Source organism: Salvelinus fontinalis, chromosome 33 (genome assembly GCF_029448725.1).
Source record: "Salvelinus fontinalis isolate EN_2023a chromosome 33, ASM2944872v1, whole genome shotgun sequence".
NCBI classification, from domain to species: domain Eukaryota; kingdom Metazoa; phylum Chordata; class Actinopteri; order Salmoniformes; family Salmonidae; genus Salvelinus; species Salvelinus fontinalis.
The window spans coordinates 32,832,528-32,851,055 of record NC_074697.1 but is presented as its reverse complement, the minus strand read 5'-3'; the positions used below and the strand labels follow the sequence as shown (position 1 = coordinate 32,851,055).

Genomic DNA, 18,528 nt, shown 5'->3' with positions numbered 1-18,528 from the left:
TTTGTCTAAAGACCTGTCAAAACAAGCACTATACCTTCCAGCTGTCACTAAACAAACAGCTGTTGAAAAACATCTAATGATGTTGGCTGGAGTCTTTGCCAATTTCAAGGGCCTTTCTCTGACACCGCCTAGTATAGAGGTCCTGGATGGCAGGGAGCTCGACCCCGGTGATTTACTGGGCCGTGCGCACTATCCTCTGTAGCGCCTTGCGTTTGGATGCTGAGCAGTTGCCATACCAAGCGGTGACGCAACCAGTCAGGATGCTCTCGATGGTGCAACTGTAGAACTTTTTGAGGATCTGAGGTCCCATGCCAGATCTTTTCAGCCTCCTATGGGGGAATAGGCTTTGTCGTGCCCTCCTCACGACTGTGTTGGTGCGTTTGGACCTTGATAGGTCCTTAGTGATGTGGACACCAAGGAACGTGAAGCTCTCGACCCGCTCCACTACAGCCCCATCGATGTGAATGGGGGCGTGCTCGTGTGTGTACTTCAGATCAGCCTTGGATAGTGAAAGGTTTCCCCCCCTTCCCCTTGGCCTTGATAATAGTATGTAGGCTGCAGACAGTAGATACCAGGCTTACTATATATCCCCTGCCTCCTGATAACAATTGTGTTGTTGTTATGTCCCTCCAGGTTTGTCCTGTCAGGGAACCTGCATGGTGGCACTGTGGTGGCCAGCTACCCCTTTGATGACTCAGCCTCCCACAAGATGCAGGGTTACTACAGCAGCTCTGTGGACGACAACCTGTTTAAACACCTGGCGCTGACCTACGCCAAGAACCACCCTGTCATGAGGACCGGGGAACCCAAGTGCCCAGATACCCCCGACAAAACTTTTGAGGATGGCATCGTCAACGGGGCAAAGTGGTACGATGTATCCGGTAAGACTTTTTCCTTCTTAACTGTCAGACCACTGATGATGCTCTTTTTTAGGGAGGTCATGTTCTTTTTCCTTCTTCGTTTGTTGAAAAGAGGTGATGGTTCACACACAAAGTAGCCTAGACCAGGTCCAATATCTTCCTTTCTTGATTTCGAATATATTTTCCTCTCTTCTTCGTAAGTTGTTTCCTTGGCTTCTTCAGTTGCTTTTTTTGATTGTTTAACTCAGTATCCCTCCTCATCACTCAGAATAATCGCACATTGTTGAGACAGAGAGCGGAGTGCTGGGTTGCCATGACGACTACGTCTATTGGTGTCTATTTTGAATTTGTCTCTTCTCTGGGACTGACAAAATCATGTGGTATTTTTACTTTTCAGGCGTTCATAATTAGTTGGAAATCAGGTTTTACTCAGCTCAGTGATGAGTTCATGGCGACACCTTGAAATGAATATCGAATGACATGTACTGTAGGGTATTAAAGGGTATTTGATAACATGTATAGTGTGGGCTTTCACTACCATGGTACAGGCCTACTTTTTGTCATTGGGACAAAGCCTGATGTGTGATGTATAGGCTATGTGTTGCCATGAAAAGGGGTTAATTAATTAGTGTGATGATTTCCTCTGTCTTTGCTACTGTACATTTTCCATGGCCCAATTTTCACAGAATATCTTCCCCCCCACTCATTTTGGGTCTATTTGAGAACCAAACCAGCAGATCCACAGTCTAGTCTTAATTTAAAACCCCACTAATTAGGTTATTTAATCAGAGTATGGCTTTGAACATACAAGAAGAATTAGCACTGAATTTCCACAGTGAATTATTGTAATATTTGTTTGTGTCAATTAATGCCACAAGGGATCGGTTGCCATCTGGCGATTTGACACCAAAATAAAATTGAAATCATTCATAATGTCATTAATTCATTCATTACAGGTGTTCCATTGCACTGACTTCACTATCTAGCAAAGCAGCTGTGGCAGAGGACAACAGACCTAGCTAGCTAGTATTGTTTTATTCACCTCTGCAGGACAGACCTGCTCTCTGTTCTCTCCTCACAGAAAGCCTGACTGGTCTCAGGTTATCCTATCCGTCTTTTACGAGCTGTCTGTGTGTGCGCGTGCGTGTGTGAGAGACACGACCTGTCCATGCAGCTTGCTGTCCCCCCCCTTCATGTTCAGGAATACCAGTGTCTGTGGTCCACAGGCAGTAACCGGACCCCCAGTCTCTGTGTTGTGCTGTGTGGCTGCTAGCAGGTCAGGGGGTTGGGAAGAGAGCCAGACTAGGCGTGATGAGATGATTCTGTACATGTGCGCGCATGTGCGTATTTACAGTGAGACTGTTTGTTTATCATGTGTCTGTGTCAGTCAAATAGGGAGTTGTGAGTTCCATGTATTTTCTCAGACATTCCTCAATAATCCCTGAACCCGCTCTAACAGACTGCCTCTGTTTCAGTTGTAAATTATGACTCAGCAGAAGACTAATTCTGGTTTCTTCATCATTACTCACCTGAATCTAAATTGACTGCCTCCGTGGTTAATGGAGACTGCAGGAGATAGAGTTCATCTGATGCATAGATCTGTCTTCTATAAGCACTGTTAAAGGAACAGCAGAGGTGTCATTTAAAGGTGAAACTAGGAGGTGTAAGGATTAGGTGTCTTAACCAGTTTTAATTTATTTAATTTAATCTTTATTTAACCAGTTGAGAACAAGTTCTCATTTTACAACTGCAACCTGGCCAAGATAAAGCAAAGCAATGCGACAAAAACAACAACACGGAGTTACACATAAACAAACATACAGTCAATAACACAAAGGAAAATAAAAATCTATGTACAGTGTACAGAGTGTTGGGGGCTAATTTGTAAATGATATCGCCGAAGTCAAGGATCTGTAGGATAGTCAGTTTTACGAGGGTATGTTTGGTGGCATGAGTGAAGTAGTCTTTGTTGCGAAATAGGAAGCCGATTCTAGATTTAATTTTGGATTGGAGATGCTTAATGTGAGTCTGGAAGGAGAGTTTACAGTCTAACCAGACACCTAGTTATTTGTAGTTGTCCACATATTCTATGTCAGAACCGTCCAGAATAGTGATGCTAGTCGGGCGGAAGGGTGCGGACAGCAATCGGTTTAAGAGCATTCACTTAGTTTTACTAGCATTGAAAGCAGTTGGAGGCCACGGAAGGAGTGTTGTATGGCGTTGAAGCTCGTTTGGAGGTTTTTAAGTACAGTGTCCAAAGAAGGGCCAGATGTATACAGAATGGCGTCGTCTAATGAAATATTAGTCCATTCTCTGATGAACTTTGAGAAAAGACTTACACAATGCTCAATGAGGAAATGACAGGACTGAAATGTACCCAACGATATCGTAGGATCTTATTAGAACATTACGAATGTGAGTTTAGAATCTAGATAATTGTCATTATGACCTTCCCGAGAGGTGACTGTTGAGAAATAATAACAGGGAGAGGGAGGGAGGGAGGGAAAGTTTAGGTACCTGGTGGTGTGGGTTGACTTGGATAATTGCAATAGATGACTGATAACCTTTTGACAAGCTTTTTTGTAGACCCATTTTATAGCTAGTTTACCTCTTTCCTGTATGCCAGGGGTGTCAAACCCATTCCATGGAGGGCCTAGTGCAGCATTTCCCAAACTCGGTCCTCGGGACCCCAAGGGGTGCATGTTTTTCCCCTAACACTACACAGCTGATTCAGATCAAAGCTTGATAATTTGTTGATTATTTGAATCAGCTGTGCAGTGCTAGGGCAAAAACAAAAACGTGCACCACTTTGGGTCCTAAGGACCGAGTTTAGGAAACCCTGGCCTTGTGTGCTAGTTTTTCCTTTCAACTCAATATTAATTAATGAACAGTTTATACACTACTTGGGCCTATAGCCTATTCATAGCCTAAATCATTTTAAGTAGCCTAGTCCTTTTACTAACCAGCAATACCCACTGCTCTGTTTCTGAATGTTCATATTATTCATCTTTTTTTACCTTTATTTAACCAGGAAAACCCCATGTGAGACCCAGAGTCTCTTTCAACGGAGACCTGGCCAAGAAGGCAGAAACAATCAATACATTACTGAATTAAAACAAATACAACAACATGATCCAGCCTTAAAAAAGCATTACACTCAATCAGTGTCTCCCATCAAATTGTTAAATTAATTCAGTGGCACTAACATATTGTAGATTGTAGACTATTCCATGCCTCTGGTGCACAAGAAGAGAAGGCAGTCTTGCCTAATACTGTAAATGTCCTGGGGACTTTAAGTAGCAACCACAAAGCAGACCCGGTATGGTAACTGCTGGTGGTGAAGGAGACCAGACTACAGAGGTAAAGAGGGAGTTTACCCGTAAGGGCTTTGTAGATGAACGCATACAAATGTAGCTTTCTGCGCATATAAAGTCAGGTCCATGCAATGGTGGGTGAGTGACTTGGTATTTGTAATGAAGTGCAAGGATGCATGATAAACAGAGTCCAGTCTCTGTAAGACACAGGAGGCTGTATACATATATAGTTGAGGTCGGAAGTTTACATACACTTAGGTTGGAGTCATTAACTTGTTTTTCAAACACTCCACAAATTTCTTGTTAACAAACTATAGTTTTGGCAAGTCATCTACTTTCTGCCTGACACCAGTCATTTTTCCTACAATTGTTTACAGACAGATTATTTCACTTATAATTCACTGTATCACAGTTCCAGTGGGTCAGAAGTTGACTGTGCCTTTAAACAGCTTGGAAAATTCCATAACATTTTGTCATGGCTTTAGAATCTTCTGATAGGCTAATTGACATAATTTGAGTCAATTGGAAGTGTACCTATGGATGTATTTCAAGGCCTACCTTCAAACTCTGTGCCTCTACTTGACATCATGGGAAAATCAAAAGAAATCAGCCAAGACCTCAGAAAACAAATTGTAGACCTCCACAAGTCTGGTTCATACTTGGGAGCAATTTCCAAACGCCTGAAGGTACCACGTTCATCTGTACAAACAATAGTATTTAAGTCTAAACATCATGGGACCACGCAGCCGTCATACCGCTCAGGAAGGAGACCCGTTCTGTCTCCTAGAGATGAATGTACTTTGGTGCGAAAAGTACAAATCAATCCCAGAACAACAGTAAAGGACCTTTAAGATGCATCGGTCCATGGAACCCTTAACCGATCCAAATGTATATATTCTGTCAGAAAAACGTCACGAATCGTTGGTTTATGTTTTCTTCCTTCTAAAAATACCTCATATTTTGTGACAACTGCGTTAATCTACAAGTCATTTTGCATTCCGAACAACCTCAATATCAGCAGTCTGGTCACACTGCGCACTGTGCTCTGCTTCCTGCGCTGTCCACCTTATTCCTGATCTTGCACATCTGTGCGGCACCTATTAGGCTTTATTATTGACTGACAGCCAATTGATTTGATAGGTTATTGTTATCAAATGCACTGTTGAAAGTGGTGTTTTACCGGAATATAAGTAAGGTACCAGAGACACAACTCATCTGGCTAATAGCCCAAATGCTGAACAGGGTTTACATCAGATTTTATTTTAATCAGGTTCACCATCAGTAATAGTTTTGGTTGTTTTGCTTTATGCAATCAGTGTATATGGTCATTTTTAGATATACAGGGTAAAGTTGATAATTTCATAATGATGACAGCCATCATCACTTTTGCAAGGGAAGCGGCACTGCATTGTCGAAACGGGAGGAGCTCACTTCATAGAAACTTCCAAATGGTCAAAACCACTTCATTTTGAGACTGGGTGAAATCCGAAGTTCTGCTATATATTCATTGACTATGTCATGGCTAATTTGTAAAGATACAAATTGATACATTACTAGCTCACTTTTAAGTGGGTGATGGTTTAAAGCATTTATTGCCTCCCCCTAATCTAATAGGGGGGTGGTAGATGCCTTATGGCTCAGGTGACTAGATACACCATAGACATATACATCATACACACAGGCAGACAGACGTCAGCTCAAACAGATCCCGCTCATGAGCTCCATCAGAAGCAGATTTTAATTTACTATGGTAAATTAATGTTTATTCACCAAATGTTAATGCATTGAACCGAATCTCATTGATTTGTTTGTCTAATCATACCAAATCCCTTCGAATCATTTCAAACTAAAGCGTATCGTTCCTGCATTGTATCGGTGCCATGATATGTACGAATCGTCTTGAAAGATGCACATCCCTACCTACTATTTAACCTTTATTTAACTAAGCAAGTCAGTTAAGAACAAATTCTTATTTACAATGATGGCCTACCCCGGCCAAACCCTAACCCGGGCGACGCTGGGCCAATTGTGCGCCGCCCCTATGGGACTCCCAATCACGGCCAGTTGTGATACAGCCTGGAATTGAACCAGGGTCTGTAGTGACACCTCTCGCACTGAGATGCGGTGCCTTAGACCACTGTGCCACTCAGGAGCCCTATAGGTCTGTTATTTGTTTTTCATAACTGATAGTTATCTCATAGATGGGCTGTTGTCTTCTAGCTCACTGACATCACAGCTAACCTGTTAACAGCCATCGGGACAAATCATTGTGCTGTAGTAGAGAACTATATTGAAGAACATATGTGGCCTCATTTACGGTTACAATACTGAAGGACGATTTGCTCCAGCTCTGCACTGAATGTTATTCAAACAAGGTTGTTTTCCTGCTAGCCGGATTAGGTACCCTGTATTCATAGGCCTTGCAGCTTTATGTGTTTGTAGCTTTCGTCTGGATTCTGGAATGAATCAACTCTTTACTGGCGAATGAGAACAGGGCTGGTTGAGCAAGGTAGTAGGTTACTGTGGTTTGGGTAGGAAGCCAATACAAACAGGATTGCAGGGTTGGTAGCCTAATGCTACAAACATTCATCACTGCAAACAGAACAACAGACATATGGTGTTTGTAGTGATGACAAGGTTAGTTCTGGGGAATTTCTCTCTTTTAGAAGTCAATTGCCATAAGACTCCCACTTGTCCCACTTGTCTTGTCGAAGGTCTGTCCTCTTATGATTATCAAAGTCAGTCAATTATCTACTTGTCTTGGGATGTGAAGTTAATGTAGGGCAATTCCACTGTAATGGAATTGTGCTGAGACTCAGATTTTTCACTTAAAATGTATGCCAAACAAAAACCATTGATTTCAAGCTCTATGCATAAGGACTACTCTTAACAATTTAAACAGAACATTTTACAAAAACATATTAATTGGAAGATTGCATATTCGGGTATTATTCTATACACTGGCTATTAAGTAAGCATTTCACTGTAAGGTGTACACTTGTTGTATTCGGAGCATGTGACAATAATATTTTTATTTTATTTTAGATTTGATCATTTTAATGAGCTCCGCCACCAAACAATACCTAATTTGGTTGGTCCGGACTGGACCAAATCTGAACCAATCATACATGTTTATGTTTCACAAGTTTTGACATCAAAGTACAGCACAGTGCAGTAGAGTTCAGTATAGTAGAGTAAACTTCAGTACATTTATAGTGTGCTCAACTGTGTACTGTACTCTACTGTATAGTACAGGAATGTACTGAACTATACTTGACCTCTCTTTACTGTACTGTGCTCCACTGTACTGTTCCGTCCAAACTTGTGAAACATGGACGCCTATGATTAGTTCGGATTTGGTCCGGACTAGAGGTCGACCAATTATGATTTTTCACCGCCGATACCGATTGTTGGAGGACCAAAAAAAGCCGATGCCGATTTATTAAAATGTATTTGTAATAATGACAATTACAACAATACTGAATGAACACTTATTTTAACTTAATACAATACATCAATAAAATCAATTTAGCCTCAAATAAATAATGAAACATGTTCAATTTGGTTTAAATAATGCAAAAACAAAGTGTTGGAGAAGAAAGTAAAAGTGCAATATGTGCCATGTAAGAAAGCTAACGTTTAATTTCCTTGCTCAGAACATGAGAACATATGAAAGCTGGTTGTTCCTTTTAACATGAGTCTTCAATATTCCCAGGTAAGACGTTTTAGGTTGTAGTTATTATAGGAATTATAGGACTATTTCTCTCTATACCATTTGTATTTCATTAACCTTTGACTATTGGATGTTCTTATAGGCACTTTAGTATTGCCAGTGTGACAGTATAGCTTCCATCCCTCTCCTCGCTCCTACCTGTGCTCGAACCAGGAACACATCGACAACAGCCACCCTCGAAGCAGCGTTACCCATGCAGAGCAAGAGGGAACAACTACTCCAAGTCTCAGAGCGAGTGACGTTTGAAACGCTATTAGCGCGCACCCCGCTAACTAGCTAGCCATTTCACATCGGTTACACCAGCCTAATCTCGGGAGTTGATAGGCTTGAATTCATAAACAGCAGAGCTGCTGGCAAAATGCATGAAAGTGCTGTTTGAATGAATGCTTACGAGCCTGCTGGTGCCCACCATCGATCAGTCAGACTGCTCTATCAAATCATAGACTTAATTATAACATAATAACACACAGAAATACGAGCCTTAGGTCATTAATATGGTCGAATCCGGAAACTATCATCTCGAAAACAAGACGTTTATTCTTTCAGTGAAATACGGAACCGTTCCGTATTTTATCTAACGGTGGCATCCATAAGTCTAAATATTCCTGTTACATTGCACAACCTTCAATGTTATGTCATAATTACGTAAAATTCTGGCAAATTAGGCGGCCCAAACTGTTGCATATACACTGACTCTGCGTGCAATGAACGCAAGATAAGTGACACAATTTCACCTGGTTAATATTGCCTGCTAACCTGGATTTCTTTTAGCTAAATATGCAGTTTTAAAAATATATACTTCTGTATATTGATTTTAAGAAAAACATTGATGTTTATGGTTAGGTACACATTGGAGCAACGATACGCACCGCATCGATTATATGCAACGCAGGACATGCTTTGATAAACTAGTAATATCATCAACCATGTGTAGTTAACTAGTGATTATGATAGATTGATTGTTTTTTATAAGTTAAGTTTAATGCTAGCTAGCAACATACCTTGGCTTCTACTGCATTCGCGTATCAGGCAGGCTCCTCGTGGAGTGCAATGTAATCAGGTGGTTAGAGTGTTGGACTAGTTGCAAGATTGAATCCCCCGAGCTGACAAGGTAAAAATCTGTCATTCTGCTCCTGAACGAGGCAGTTAACCCACCGTTCATAGGCCGTCATTGAAAATAAGAATGTGTTCTTAACTGACTTGCCTACTTAAATAAGGATTAAATAAAGGTGTAAAAAAAAAAAAAAAAAAAAAACGACCAAATCAGTGTCCAAAAATATTGATTTCCGATTGTTATGAAAACTTGAAATCGGCCCTAATTAATCGGCCATTCCGATTAATCGGTCGACCTCTAGTCCGGACCAAATGGACGAATATGTTTGGGACGGATTAAGGCTGGTCTAGACATCTGTGGACATTTGAAATCAAGGCTGGTTGGGACCAGACCAAAAAACGGTGTCTGTGGACGTTGAAATCAAGGCCGGGGCGGACTGACCAAATTTAAACTACATTTCAATGTCCATGGACTTCCGTGTTGGTCTGTGCTCAGTGGATGAGGATGCTGGTTACAGTAAATGGAGAGGGGGCTCATGGGTAGGTGTAAGAGTCGGGAGAGGGAGGTTGGTAAAGGGAAGGAGAGGGACTGCAGAAATTCTGTTACAATTTTTTTTCTGAACTTCTGTTACTGATTTGGTAAAATAATTTCCTGTTTTAGTCACTTATCAATTATTTTTCTGAATTATTATCAGTAAAAACATTAACTAATTGATAGGTCTACCTTGTTACTTCTGTGAACTTTAATTATCCTCCCTCCTTATATGGGAGAACATTTAGAAAATACCGTAAAGATATGTGGGTTTTTAGTAACGGAATTCCAAGACAAAAGCCAATGTTTTATTTTGATGTACAGTGCCAGTCAAAAGTTTGAACACACCTACTCATTCAAGGTTTTTTTTAATTTATTTTTTTACTATTTTCTACATTGTAGAATAATAGTGAAGACATCAAAACTGTGAAATAACACATTTGGAATAATGTAGTAACCAAAAAAGTGTTAAACAAATCAAAATATGTTTTAGGTTCTTCAAAGTAGCCATCCTTTCCCTTGATGACAGCTTTGCACACACTTGGCATTCTCTCAACCAGCTTCATGAGGAATGCTTTTCCAACAGTCTTGAAGGAGTTCCCACGTATACTGAGCACTTGGCTGCTTTTCCTTCAGGTCATCTAATGGAGCACTCCATCACTTTCCTTCTTGGTCAAATAGCCCTTACACAACCTGGAGGTGTGTTTTGGGTCATTGTACTGTTAAAAAACAAATGATAGTCCCACTAAGTGCAAACCAGATGGGATGGCGTATCGCTGCAGAATGCTGTGGTAGCCATGCTGGTTAAGTGTGCCTTGAATTCTAAATAAATCACAGACCATGGCACCAGCAAAGCACGATCACACCACCTCCTCCATTCTTCACGGTGGTAACCACACATGCGGAGATCATCCGTTCACCTACTCGGCGTCTTTTGGTTGGAACCAAAAATCAAAAATTTGGACTCATCAGACCAAAGAACATATTTCCACCGGTCTAATGTCCATTGCTCGTGTTTCTTGGCCCAAGCAAGTCTCTTCTTCTCATTGGTGTCCTTTAGTAGTGGTTTCTTTGCAGCAATTAGACCACGAAGGCCTGATTCTCCTCTGAACAGTTGATATTGAGATGTCTGTTACTTGAAGTCTGAAGCATTTATTTGGGCTGTAATCTGAGGTGCAGTTAACTCTAATGAACTTATCCTCTGCAGCAGAGGTAACTCTGGATCTTCCTTTCCTGTGGCGGACCTCATGAGAGCCAGTTTCATCATAGCGCTTGATGGTTTTTGCGACTGCACTTGAAGAAACTTTCAAAGTTCTATACATTTTCTGGATTGACTGTCCTTAATGTATTAAAGTAATGATGGACTGTCATTTCTCTTTGCTTATTTGAGCTGTTCTTGCCATAATATGGACTTAGCCTTATTTTGGTAAAAGACCATCTTCTGTATACCATCCCTACCTTGTCACACAACTGATTGGCTAAAACGCAAGAAATTCCACAAATTAACTTAACAAGGCACACCTGTTAATTGAAATGCATTCCAGGTGACTACCTCATGAAGCTGGTTGAGTGAATTCCAAGTGTCCAAAGCTGTCATCAAGGCAAAGGGTGACTACTTTGAAGAATCTCAAATATAAAATATATTTGTTTAACACTTTTTTGGTTATGATTCCATATGTGTTATTTCATAGTTATTATGTCTTCTACATTATTCTACAATGTAGAAAATTGTAAAAATAAAGAAACTCTGGAATGAGTAGGTGTGTCCAAACTTTTCACTGGTACTCTATTTCTAATAACTTGTAATACTTTTTCTAAGACCCCTTTTCCATCTGTTTGACATGAAACCAAAGCCTGTGCTTATTCCAATATTTTTTTAATAAGAAATGGTTGAAAATGGATATACGCCATAATTCCTAAAAAAAAATTGACTCTTAGCTTTCATTTGACACTCAATTTGACATGCTCCTATGATCTTCACATGTTGGTGTTTATGGGTTCTTTTACATGAAAGTTACCTGAACAAAAACTTCCTGGGAGCTTACATTTAATATGTAGTGTTAAACCAAAGCTTATTTCGTTTTACAGTAACATACCATACTTGTTTTTTTTTTACAGTAACTTACAGCTAACTGGCTGCCAGCAAGTTACCATAAAAACAACTGGATTTTCTTTTTTACAGTGTAATGTTACATTCATTCTTGTTCACTTTTCTCTTTGTCCTCTACCACTTCAGAGTAAAGTGAAGAGGGAGTAACAGGCCTAGTGTATTTACATGTAATCCCACGTAGCCTCTTTTTAAAGCCGTTCGTTCTTATATTATGTATCGTTGGGGGCTTTGGCCAGGGCATGGTTCAGGTGAAAGATATAGACACAATGGCTACCTCACAGTGAGATGATGAGCAGTGTTTTCCCTAATTGCCAGCCGTCGTCTAAACAGCCGATAACAGACTCATTGTCGGCCGGCTACCTTTTCCACTTCACTTCAGGCTTCTGCTCATTTAAAAGTTTCAAGTTTGCTAGTCAGATAAGTCTGTATAGCCTTCTCCCGCTAGAATGAACGATATGCATCTTCTATTGATACGACAGGCGCCTGTCAGTCACAAAGCGAGCGATGACCTGGAAACACTGCTGGTTTGTCAGTTGGCTGTCTGTCCCTCCGCTTGGTACCTGTGTTGTTTTTATCTGTGGTTGGCTGCAGTCAAATTTCTTTTCACGGAGGAGGGAGAGCATGATGCTCTTTCATCTCCTGTGAGTGAATTTACACGTCCCATTTAATGTAAGTGGTAACAATGAGTTGAAATCCACTTAATTACTGTTTTTTGGCACATTCATTTATTTTATGTTGCGTGTTTCAACTTTCATATAACCAGCCACGGAGTTGGGTGCATAGGCCATTTACTTTCCTTTGATTGGCGACCGAACAGCAAATGTTGACTAGTTTATAAAAGGTGTCGAACTGACAAAATAAAGTACATCTCCTTATATCCCTTCGCTATTTTTAAATCATACAATATGGTTATGTCCATGGTATCGCATTGGGACAAGTAAAACAAATCTTGTTTGTTCACTCTGGCCAGTTTATTAGGTACACCAACCTGTTCATAAATGGTTCGCTCCTACAGCCAATGAGTCACGTGACTGTGGCTTGCTAAATAAAGCAGGTAGACGGTCATCGAGGCATTCAGTTACTGTTCGAATGAACGTTATAAGGAGCAAAATGAGTGACCTTAGTGACTTTGAGCGTGGTATACTCGTAGGTACAGGGCGCGCCTGTTCCTGTATCTCAGAAACGGCCTGGCTCCTGGGCTTTTCACGCACAACAGTGTCTAGGGTTTACCAAGAATGGTGCGACAAACAAAAACATCCAGTCAGCGGCAGTCCTGTGGGTGAAAAAAAACGCTTGTTGATGAGAGGTTGAAGGAAAATGGCAAGAATTGTGCAAGCTAACAGGTGGGCAACAAACAGACTAATAATGGCTCCATACTACAGTGGTGTGCAGAACGGCATCTCGGAACGCACAACTCGTTGGTCCTTGTCACGGATGGGCTACTGCAGCAGGCGACCACATTGGGTTCCACTCCTTTCAGCTAAAAACAAGAAAAAGCCACTCCAGTGGGCACGCGATCACCAACACTGGACAATTGAGGAGAGGAAAAATAATCCCGATTATTTTGCTGATGGCAGAGTCAGGATTTGGCGTAAGAAGCATGAGTCCATGGCTTCATCCTGCCTGGTGTCAATGGTACAGGCTGGTGGCAGTGGTGTAATGGCATGGGGAATGTTTTCCTGGCATGTTAGGTCCCTTGATATCAATTGAGCAACGTTTCCATGCCCCAAAGAATTCAGGCTGTTCGGGAGGCAAAGTGGGGTCTCACCTGGTACTAGCGATTATCTGCGGCTACATTTTGAAAACATTCAATGAAGATGTTGAATCCTCACTGCAGGAACAGTGGGTGGTGTTAAGATAGCCTCATTCTGGTCCAAAATATGATAACAGATTGAAGGTTATAAAAGGTAATGATACTTCTATGGTATTATTAAATATATTGATATAGGCCTACTGATTAAAGTGTCAAAAATGTAGTAGTCAACTGCTGCTTTCTGTGTAGCAAAGCCCATTTTTAACACCTGCTTCATTGTGCACCCCCACTTTTATACAATATGTCGGGTGGTCTTACCACTGAAAATGTTTGCATTTTTAAAACCATTTTCCTGCAATTCTATATTGTTTTTCAGACTGTACATGTGACTTTATTCTCAAGAGGACAGGTTTAATGTTAAAAAGGTTATCTTATTTAAAAAATTGACCTGATCGTAGGCCTAGACGATATCTGAATTCATTTTTAATCAATACCACAACTCATTTGATCAATCTGGGAGGTAAAGTCTTTAAAGTATTAAATCATTTAGTGCAGTGTATTTTGGATGGAATCAAGCTGTTAGAATGTACCAGAGGCCACCAAAATAGAGCTCGTTCTGCAAAGTAGCCAGCCGGAACTCCCTGGCTGGCTACTTTTCCCCTATTTAGCTGCCTACTCCATGTACTTAGGGAAAACACTGGATGAGGGTGTGTTTAGCCTATTCCAGGAGAGAATGACTTCCCTCTCTCATTGAAGCCGCGGAAGTTCAAGGCCGACCACGGTACTGCAGGTATTGTTAGCAGAAAACAGGATCCCCATTATAGTGAATGTAAAAATGGCAATCTTTATGTAAATTGAAAAAAAATCTAAGACAATCATGGCATCAATAATTGCTTCTAATACACCAGATGTATGTCATTGAACCGATTATTTTAAAATAGCACACAGAGGAAATGCTAAGGATAATTTAGTTGCTACAGTACAAGTACCCGGTCGGCCTTCAACTCAATGAGAGGGGGCAGACTGCAATGTCACTTCCTGGAGTAGCTCAAACTGCGCATGTTATGTCTCCATGAGACGTCATCTTAACCGACTTCATTTGGCTTTAATGCACTATTGAGTATTCACATAGGAATGAATGGTATCACACGATTGATGGCTTTGTCCATTCATACACTACATGACCAAAAGTATGTGGACATCTGCTCGTCGATCATCTTATTCAAAAAATCATGAGCATTAATATGGAATTGGTCCCCCCTTTGCTGCTATAACAGCCTCCACTCTTCTGGGAAGGCTTTCCACTAGATGTTGGAACATTGCTGCAGGGACTTGCCTCCCTTCAGCCTCAAGACCATTAGTGCTCTTGTGCTGATGTTGCTTCCAGAGGCTGTTTGTTTCCAGAGGCTGTTAGTGAGTGTTGCAACTGAGGACAGAGTTTTACGCACCACCGTTTCAGTATTCGGCGGTCCCGTTCTGTGCGCTTGTGTGGCCTACCACTTCACGGTTGAGCCATTGTTGCTCCTCGACGTTTCCACTTCAAAATAACAGCACTTACAGTTGACCGGGGCAGCTCTAGCAGGGCAAAACTTTGATGAACTGACTTGTTGGAAAGGTGGCATCGTATGACGGTGCCACACTGAAAGTCACTGAGCTCTTCAGTTAGGCCGTTCTACTGCCAATGTTTGTCTGTGTAGATTGCATGACTCTATACACCTGTCAGCAACTGTTTTGGCTGAAATAGCCGAATCCACAAATTTGAAGGGGTGTCCACATACTTTTGTATATATCGTATACATACAGTCATTGGTGTATCCTGCCGGGAGGGAGGATGTGGAGGTTGGGGCTGATAGGCTAGATGTCCTGTCATGAGCTCTATGTCTGGAGGATGTTTGCTCTCAGATATGGTCTACTATGACATGTCATATGATACTCACATTACAGGTGCCGCCAGGCAAATCGTTAAACATGAAAAGTCACTGTAAGATTACTATTATTAGGAGCATTGTTACAATGCACACTGTACAGTCTTTTTCATGCTAAGTTTATTAGCCAGTGTCCATAGAGGCACTGTCAGAGACATAGCCTAGGCCTGTTGCACCCTTCTGGTGTCACCATAGGGGACTAAGCCCTTGGGAACTATTCTAACTAACATCTCTAAAGTACTCTCTAACAGGCTCACATGGGATCATGTTGATCTGTTTCACTACAGCTGTCAGCTTAGCATAACTAGACTGGGGCTTGCACACATCCTGCCATTTAACAGCCATGCAAGGCAGTCCAACAAGTGTTGCAATGTTTCCTCTACCATGACTCAAGCAAAATATTATGAGAACTGTAGAAATATATTTTGTGCTATGCCGCCGCCATAAGGCCTGGCATCAAATAGATTTATAATAACCCACCATACAACTGTCTTGTGGTTTTATATCTAAACTCTTCAAATCAACGTTTATTTGTCATGTGTGCCGAATACAATAGGTGTATACCTTGCAGGGAAATGCTTACTTACAGGCTCTAACCAATAGTGCAAAAAAGGTGTTAGGTGAACAATGGGTAAGTAAAGAAATAAATCAACAGTTAAGACAGGCTATATACAGTAGCAAGGCAATAAAAGTAGCGAGGCTACATACAGACACCGGTTAGTCAGGCTGAGGTAGTATGTACATGTAGATATGGTTAAAGTGACTATGCATATATGATGAACAGATAGTAGCAGTAGCGTAAAAGAGGGGTTGCCGGGGGGCGGGACACAATGCGGTTAGCCAATGTGCGGGAGCACTGGTTGGTTGGCCCAATTGAGGTAGTATGTACATGAAAGTATAGTTAAAGTGACTATGCATATATGATAAACAGAGAGTAGCAGCAGTGTAAAAAGAGGGGTTTGGGGGGGGGGGCACACAATGCAAATAGTCCGGCTATCCATTTGATTACCTGTTCAGGAGGCTTGGGGGTAAAAACTGTTGAGAAGCCTTTTTGTCCAAGACTTGGCACTCTGGTACCGCTTGCCATGCGGTAGTAGAGAGAACAGTCTATGGGTGGCTGGGGTCTTCGACAATTTTTTAGGGCCTTCCTCTGACACCACCTGGTGTAGAGGTCCTAGATGGCAGGCAGCTTAGCCCCAGTGATGTACTGGGCCGTACGCACTGCCCTCTGAAGTGCCTTGCGGTCAGAGGCCGAGCAATTGCTGTACCAGGCAGTGATGCAACCAGTCAGGATGCTCTCGATTTTGCAGCTGTAGAACCTTTTGAGGATCTCAGGACCCATGCCAAATCTTTTTAGTTTCCTGAAGGGGAATAGGCTTTGTCGTGCCCTCTTCATGACTGTCTTGGTGTGTTTGGACCATTCTAGTTTACTGTTGATGTGGACACCAAGGAACTTTGACACCAAGGAACTTTGTGTTCTTGGGCACAGGGACTATGATGGTTTGCTTGAAACATGTTGGTATTACAGACTCAATCAGGGACATGTTGAAAATGTCAGTGAAGACACCTGCCAGTTGGCCAGCACATGCCCGGAGCACACGTCCTGGTAATCCGTCTGGCCCCGCAGCCTTGTGTATGTTGACCTGTTTAAAGGTCTTACTCACGTCGGCTACGGAGAGCGTGATCACACAGTCGTCCGGAACAGCTGATTCTCTCATGCATGCCTCAGTGTTGCTTGCCTCGAAGCGAGGATAGAAGTGATTTAGCTCGTCTGGTAGGCTCGTGTCACTGGGCAGCTCACGGCTGTGCTTCCCTTTTGTAGTCTGTAATAGTTTGCAAGCCCTGCCACATAAGACGAGCATCGGAGCCGATGTAGTATCATTCAATCTTAGCCCTGTATTGACGCTTTGCCTGTTTGATGGTTTGTCGCATGGCATAGCAGGATTTCTTGTAAGCTTCCGGGTTAGAGTCCCGCACCTTGAAAGCGACAGCTCTACCCTTTAGCTCAGTGCGAATGTTGCCTGTAATTCATGGCTTCTGGTTGGGGTATGTATGTACAGTCACTGTGGGGACGAAGTCCTCAATGCACTTATTGATAAAGCCAGTAACTGATGTGGTGTACTCCTCAATGCCATCGGAAGAATCCCGGAACATGTTCCAGTCTGTGATAGCAAAACAGTCCTGTAGTTTAGCATCTGCTTCATCTGACCACTTTTTTATAGACCGAGTCACTAGTGCTTCCTGCTTTAATTTTTGCTTGTAAGCAGGATTCAGGAGGATAGAGTTGTGGTCGGATTTACCAAATGGAGGGCGAGGAAGAGCTTTGTGTTTGTCTCTGCGTGTAGAGTATAGGGGATATATAATTTTTCCCCCTATTGTTGCACATTTAACATGTTGATAGAAATCTAAGTTTCCCTGCATTAAAGTCTCCGGCCACTAGGAGCGCCGCCTCTGGGTGAGTGGTTTCCTGTTTGCTTATTTCCTTATACAGCTGACTGAGTGCGGTCTTAGTGCCAGCATCTGTCTGTGGTGGTAAATTAACAGCCACGAAAAGTATGTCTGAAAACTCTCTAGGCAAGTAGTGTGACCTGCAATTTATCACAATATACTCTACTTCAGGTGAGCAAAATCTAGAGACTTCATTAGATTTCGTGCACCAGCTGTTGTTTCCAAATATGCACAGCCCCCCCCCCCCCCCCCCATCGTCCTACCGGAGTGTGCTGTTCTATCTTGCCGGTGCAGCGTATATCCCGCTACGTTAGCGAGTAGTATTAACGGTAATGGCAGCTTTCCCAGTCGCCTTCTCTGGGTCCTTACCAGGCATCCGGCTCTTTGTCCTCTGTACCTGCGTCGCTTCCTCTTGCAAATAACGGGGATGTCGGCCCTGTGGGGTGTTTGGAGAATGTCTTGTGCGTCGTCCTTGTTGTATAATTTTTTGTCTAATCCGAGGTGAGTGATCGCTGTCCTGATATCCAGAAGCTCTTTTTTGCTGTAAGATACGGTTGCAGAAACATTATGTACAAAATAAGTTACAAATAACGCGAAAAAACCCACATAATAGCACAATTGGTTGGGCGCCCGTAAAACTGTTGCCATTTCTTCCGGCGCCATTTTACAACAGTCTTTACCAGTCAACCAAAACCACAGTACCCAGAATTAATCTGCATGCCAGGCAGTTACAGTGATGCAGCCATTTGAGAGGATGTTCAACAGCTGCATGTACCACTCTGGCTTGTATTCTAGCTTGT

General features: G+C 42.0%; 1 protein-coding gene across 1 annotated transcript in view; it reads left to right on the top strand.

Moving 5' to 3' along the window:
- LOC129832065 (carboxypeptidase D-like) overlaps positions 1 to 18,528 on the top strand; it is a 35,597-nt gene that overhangs the window by 1,337 nt on the left and 15,732 nt on the right. The window contains exon 2 of the mRNA XM_055895809.1: positions 634 to 881. Coding sequence (XP_055751784.1) covers positions 634 to 881 — 248 coding nt within the window. The remainder of the gene's footprint in view (positions 1 to 633; positions 882 to 18,528) is intronic.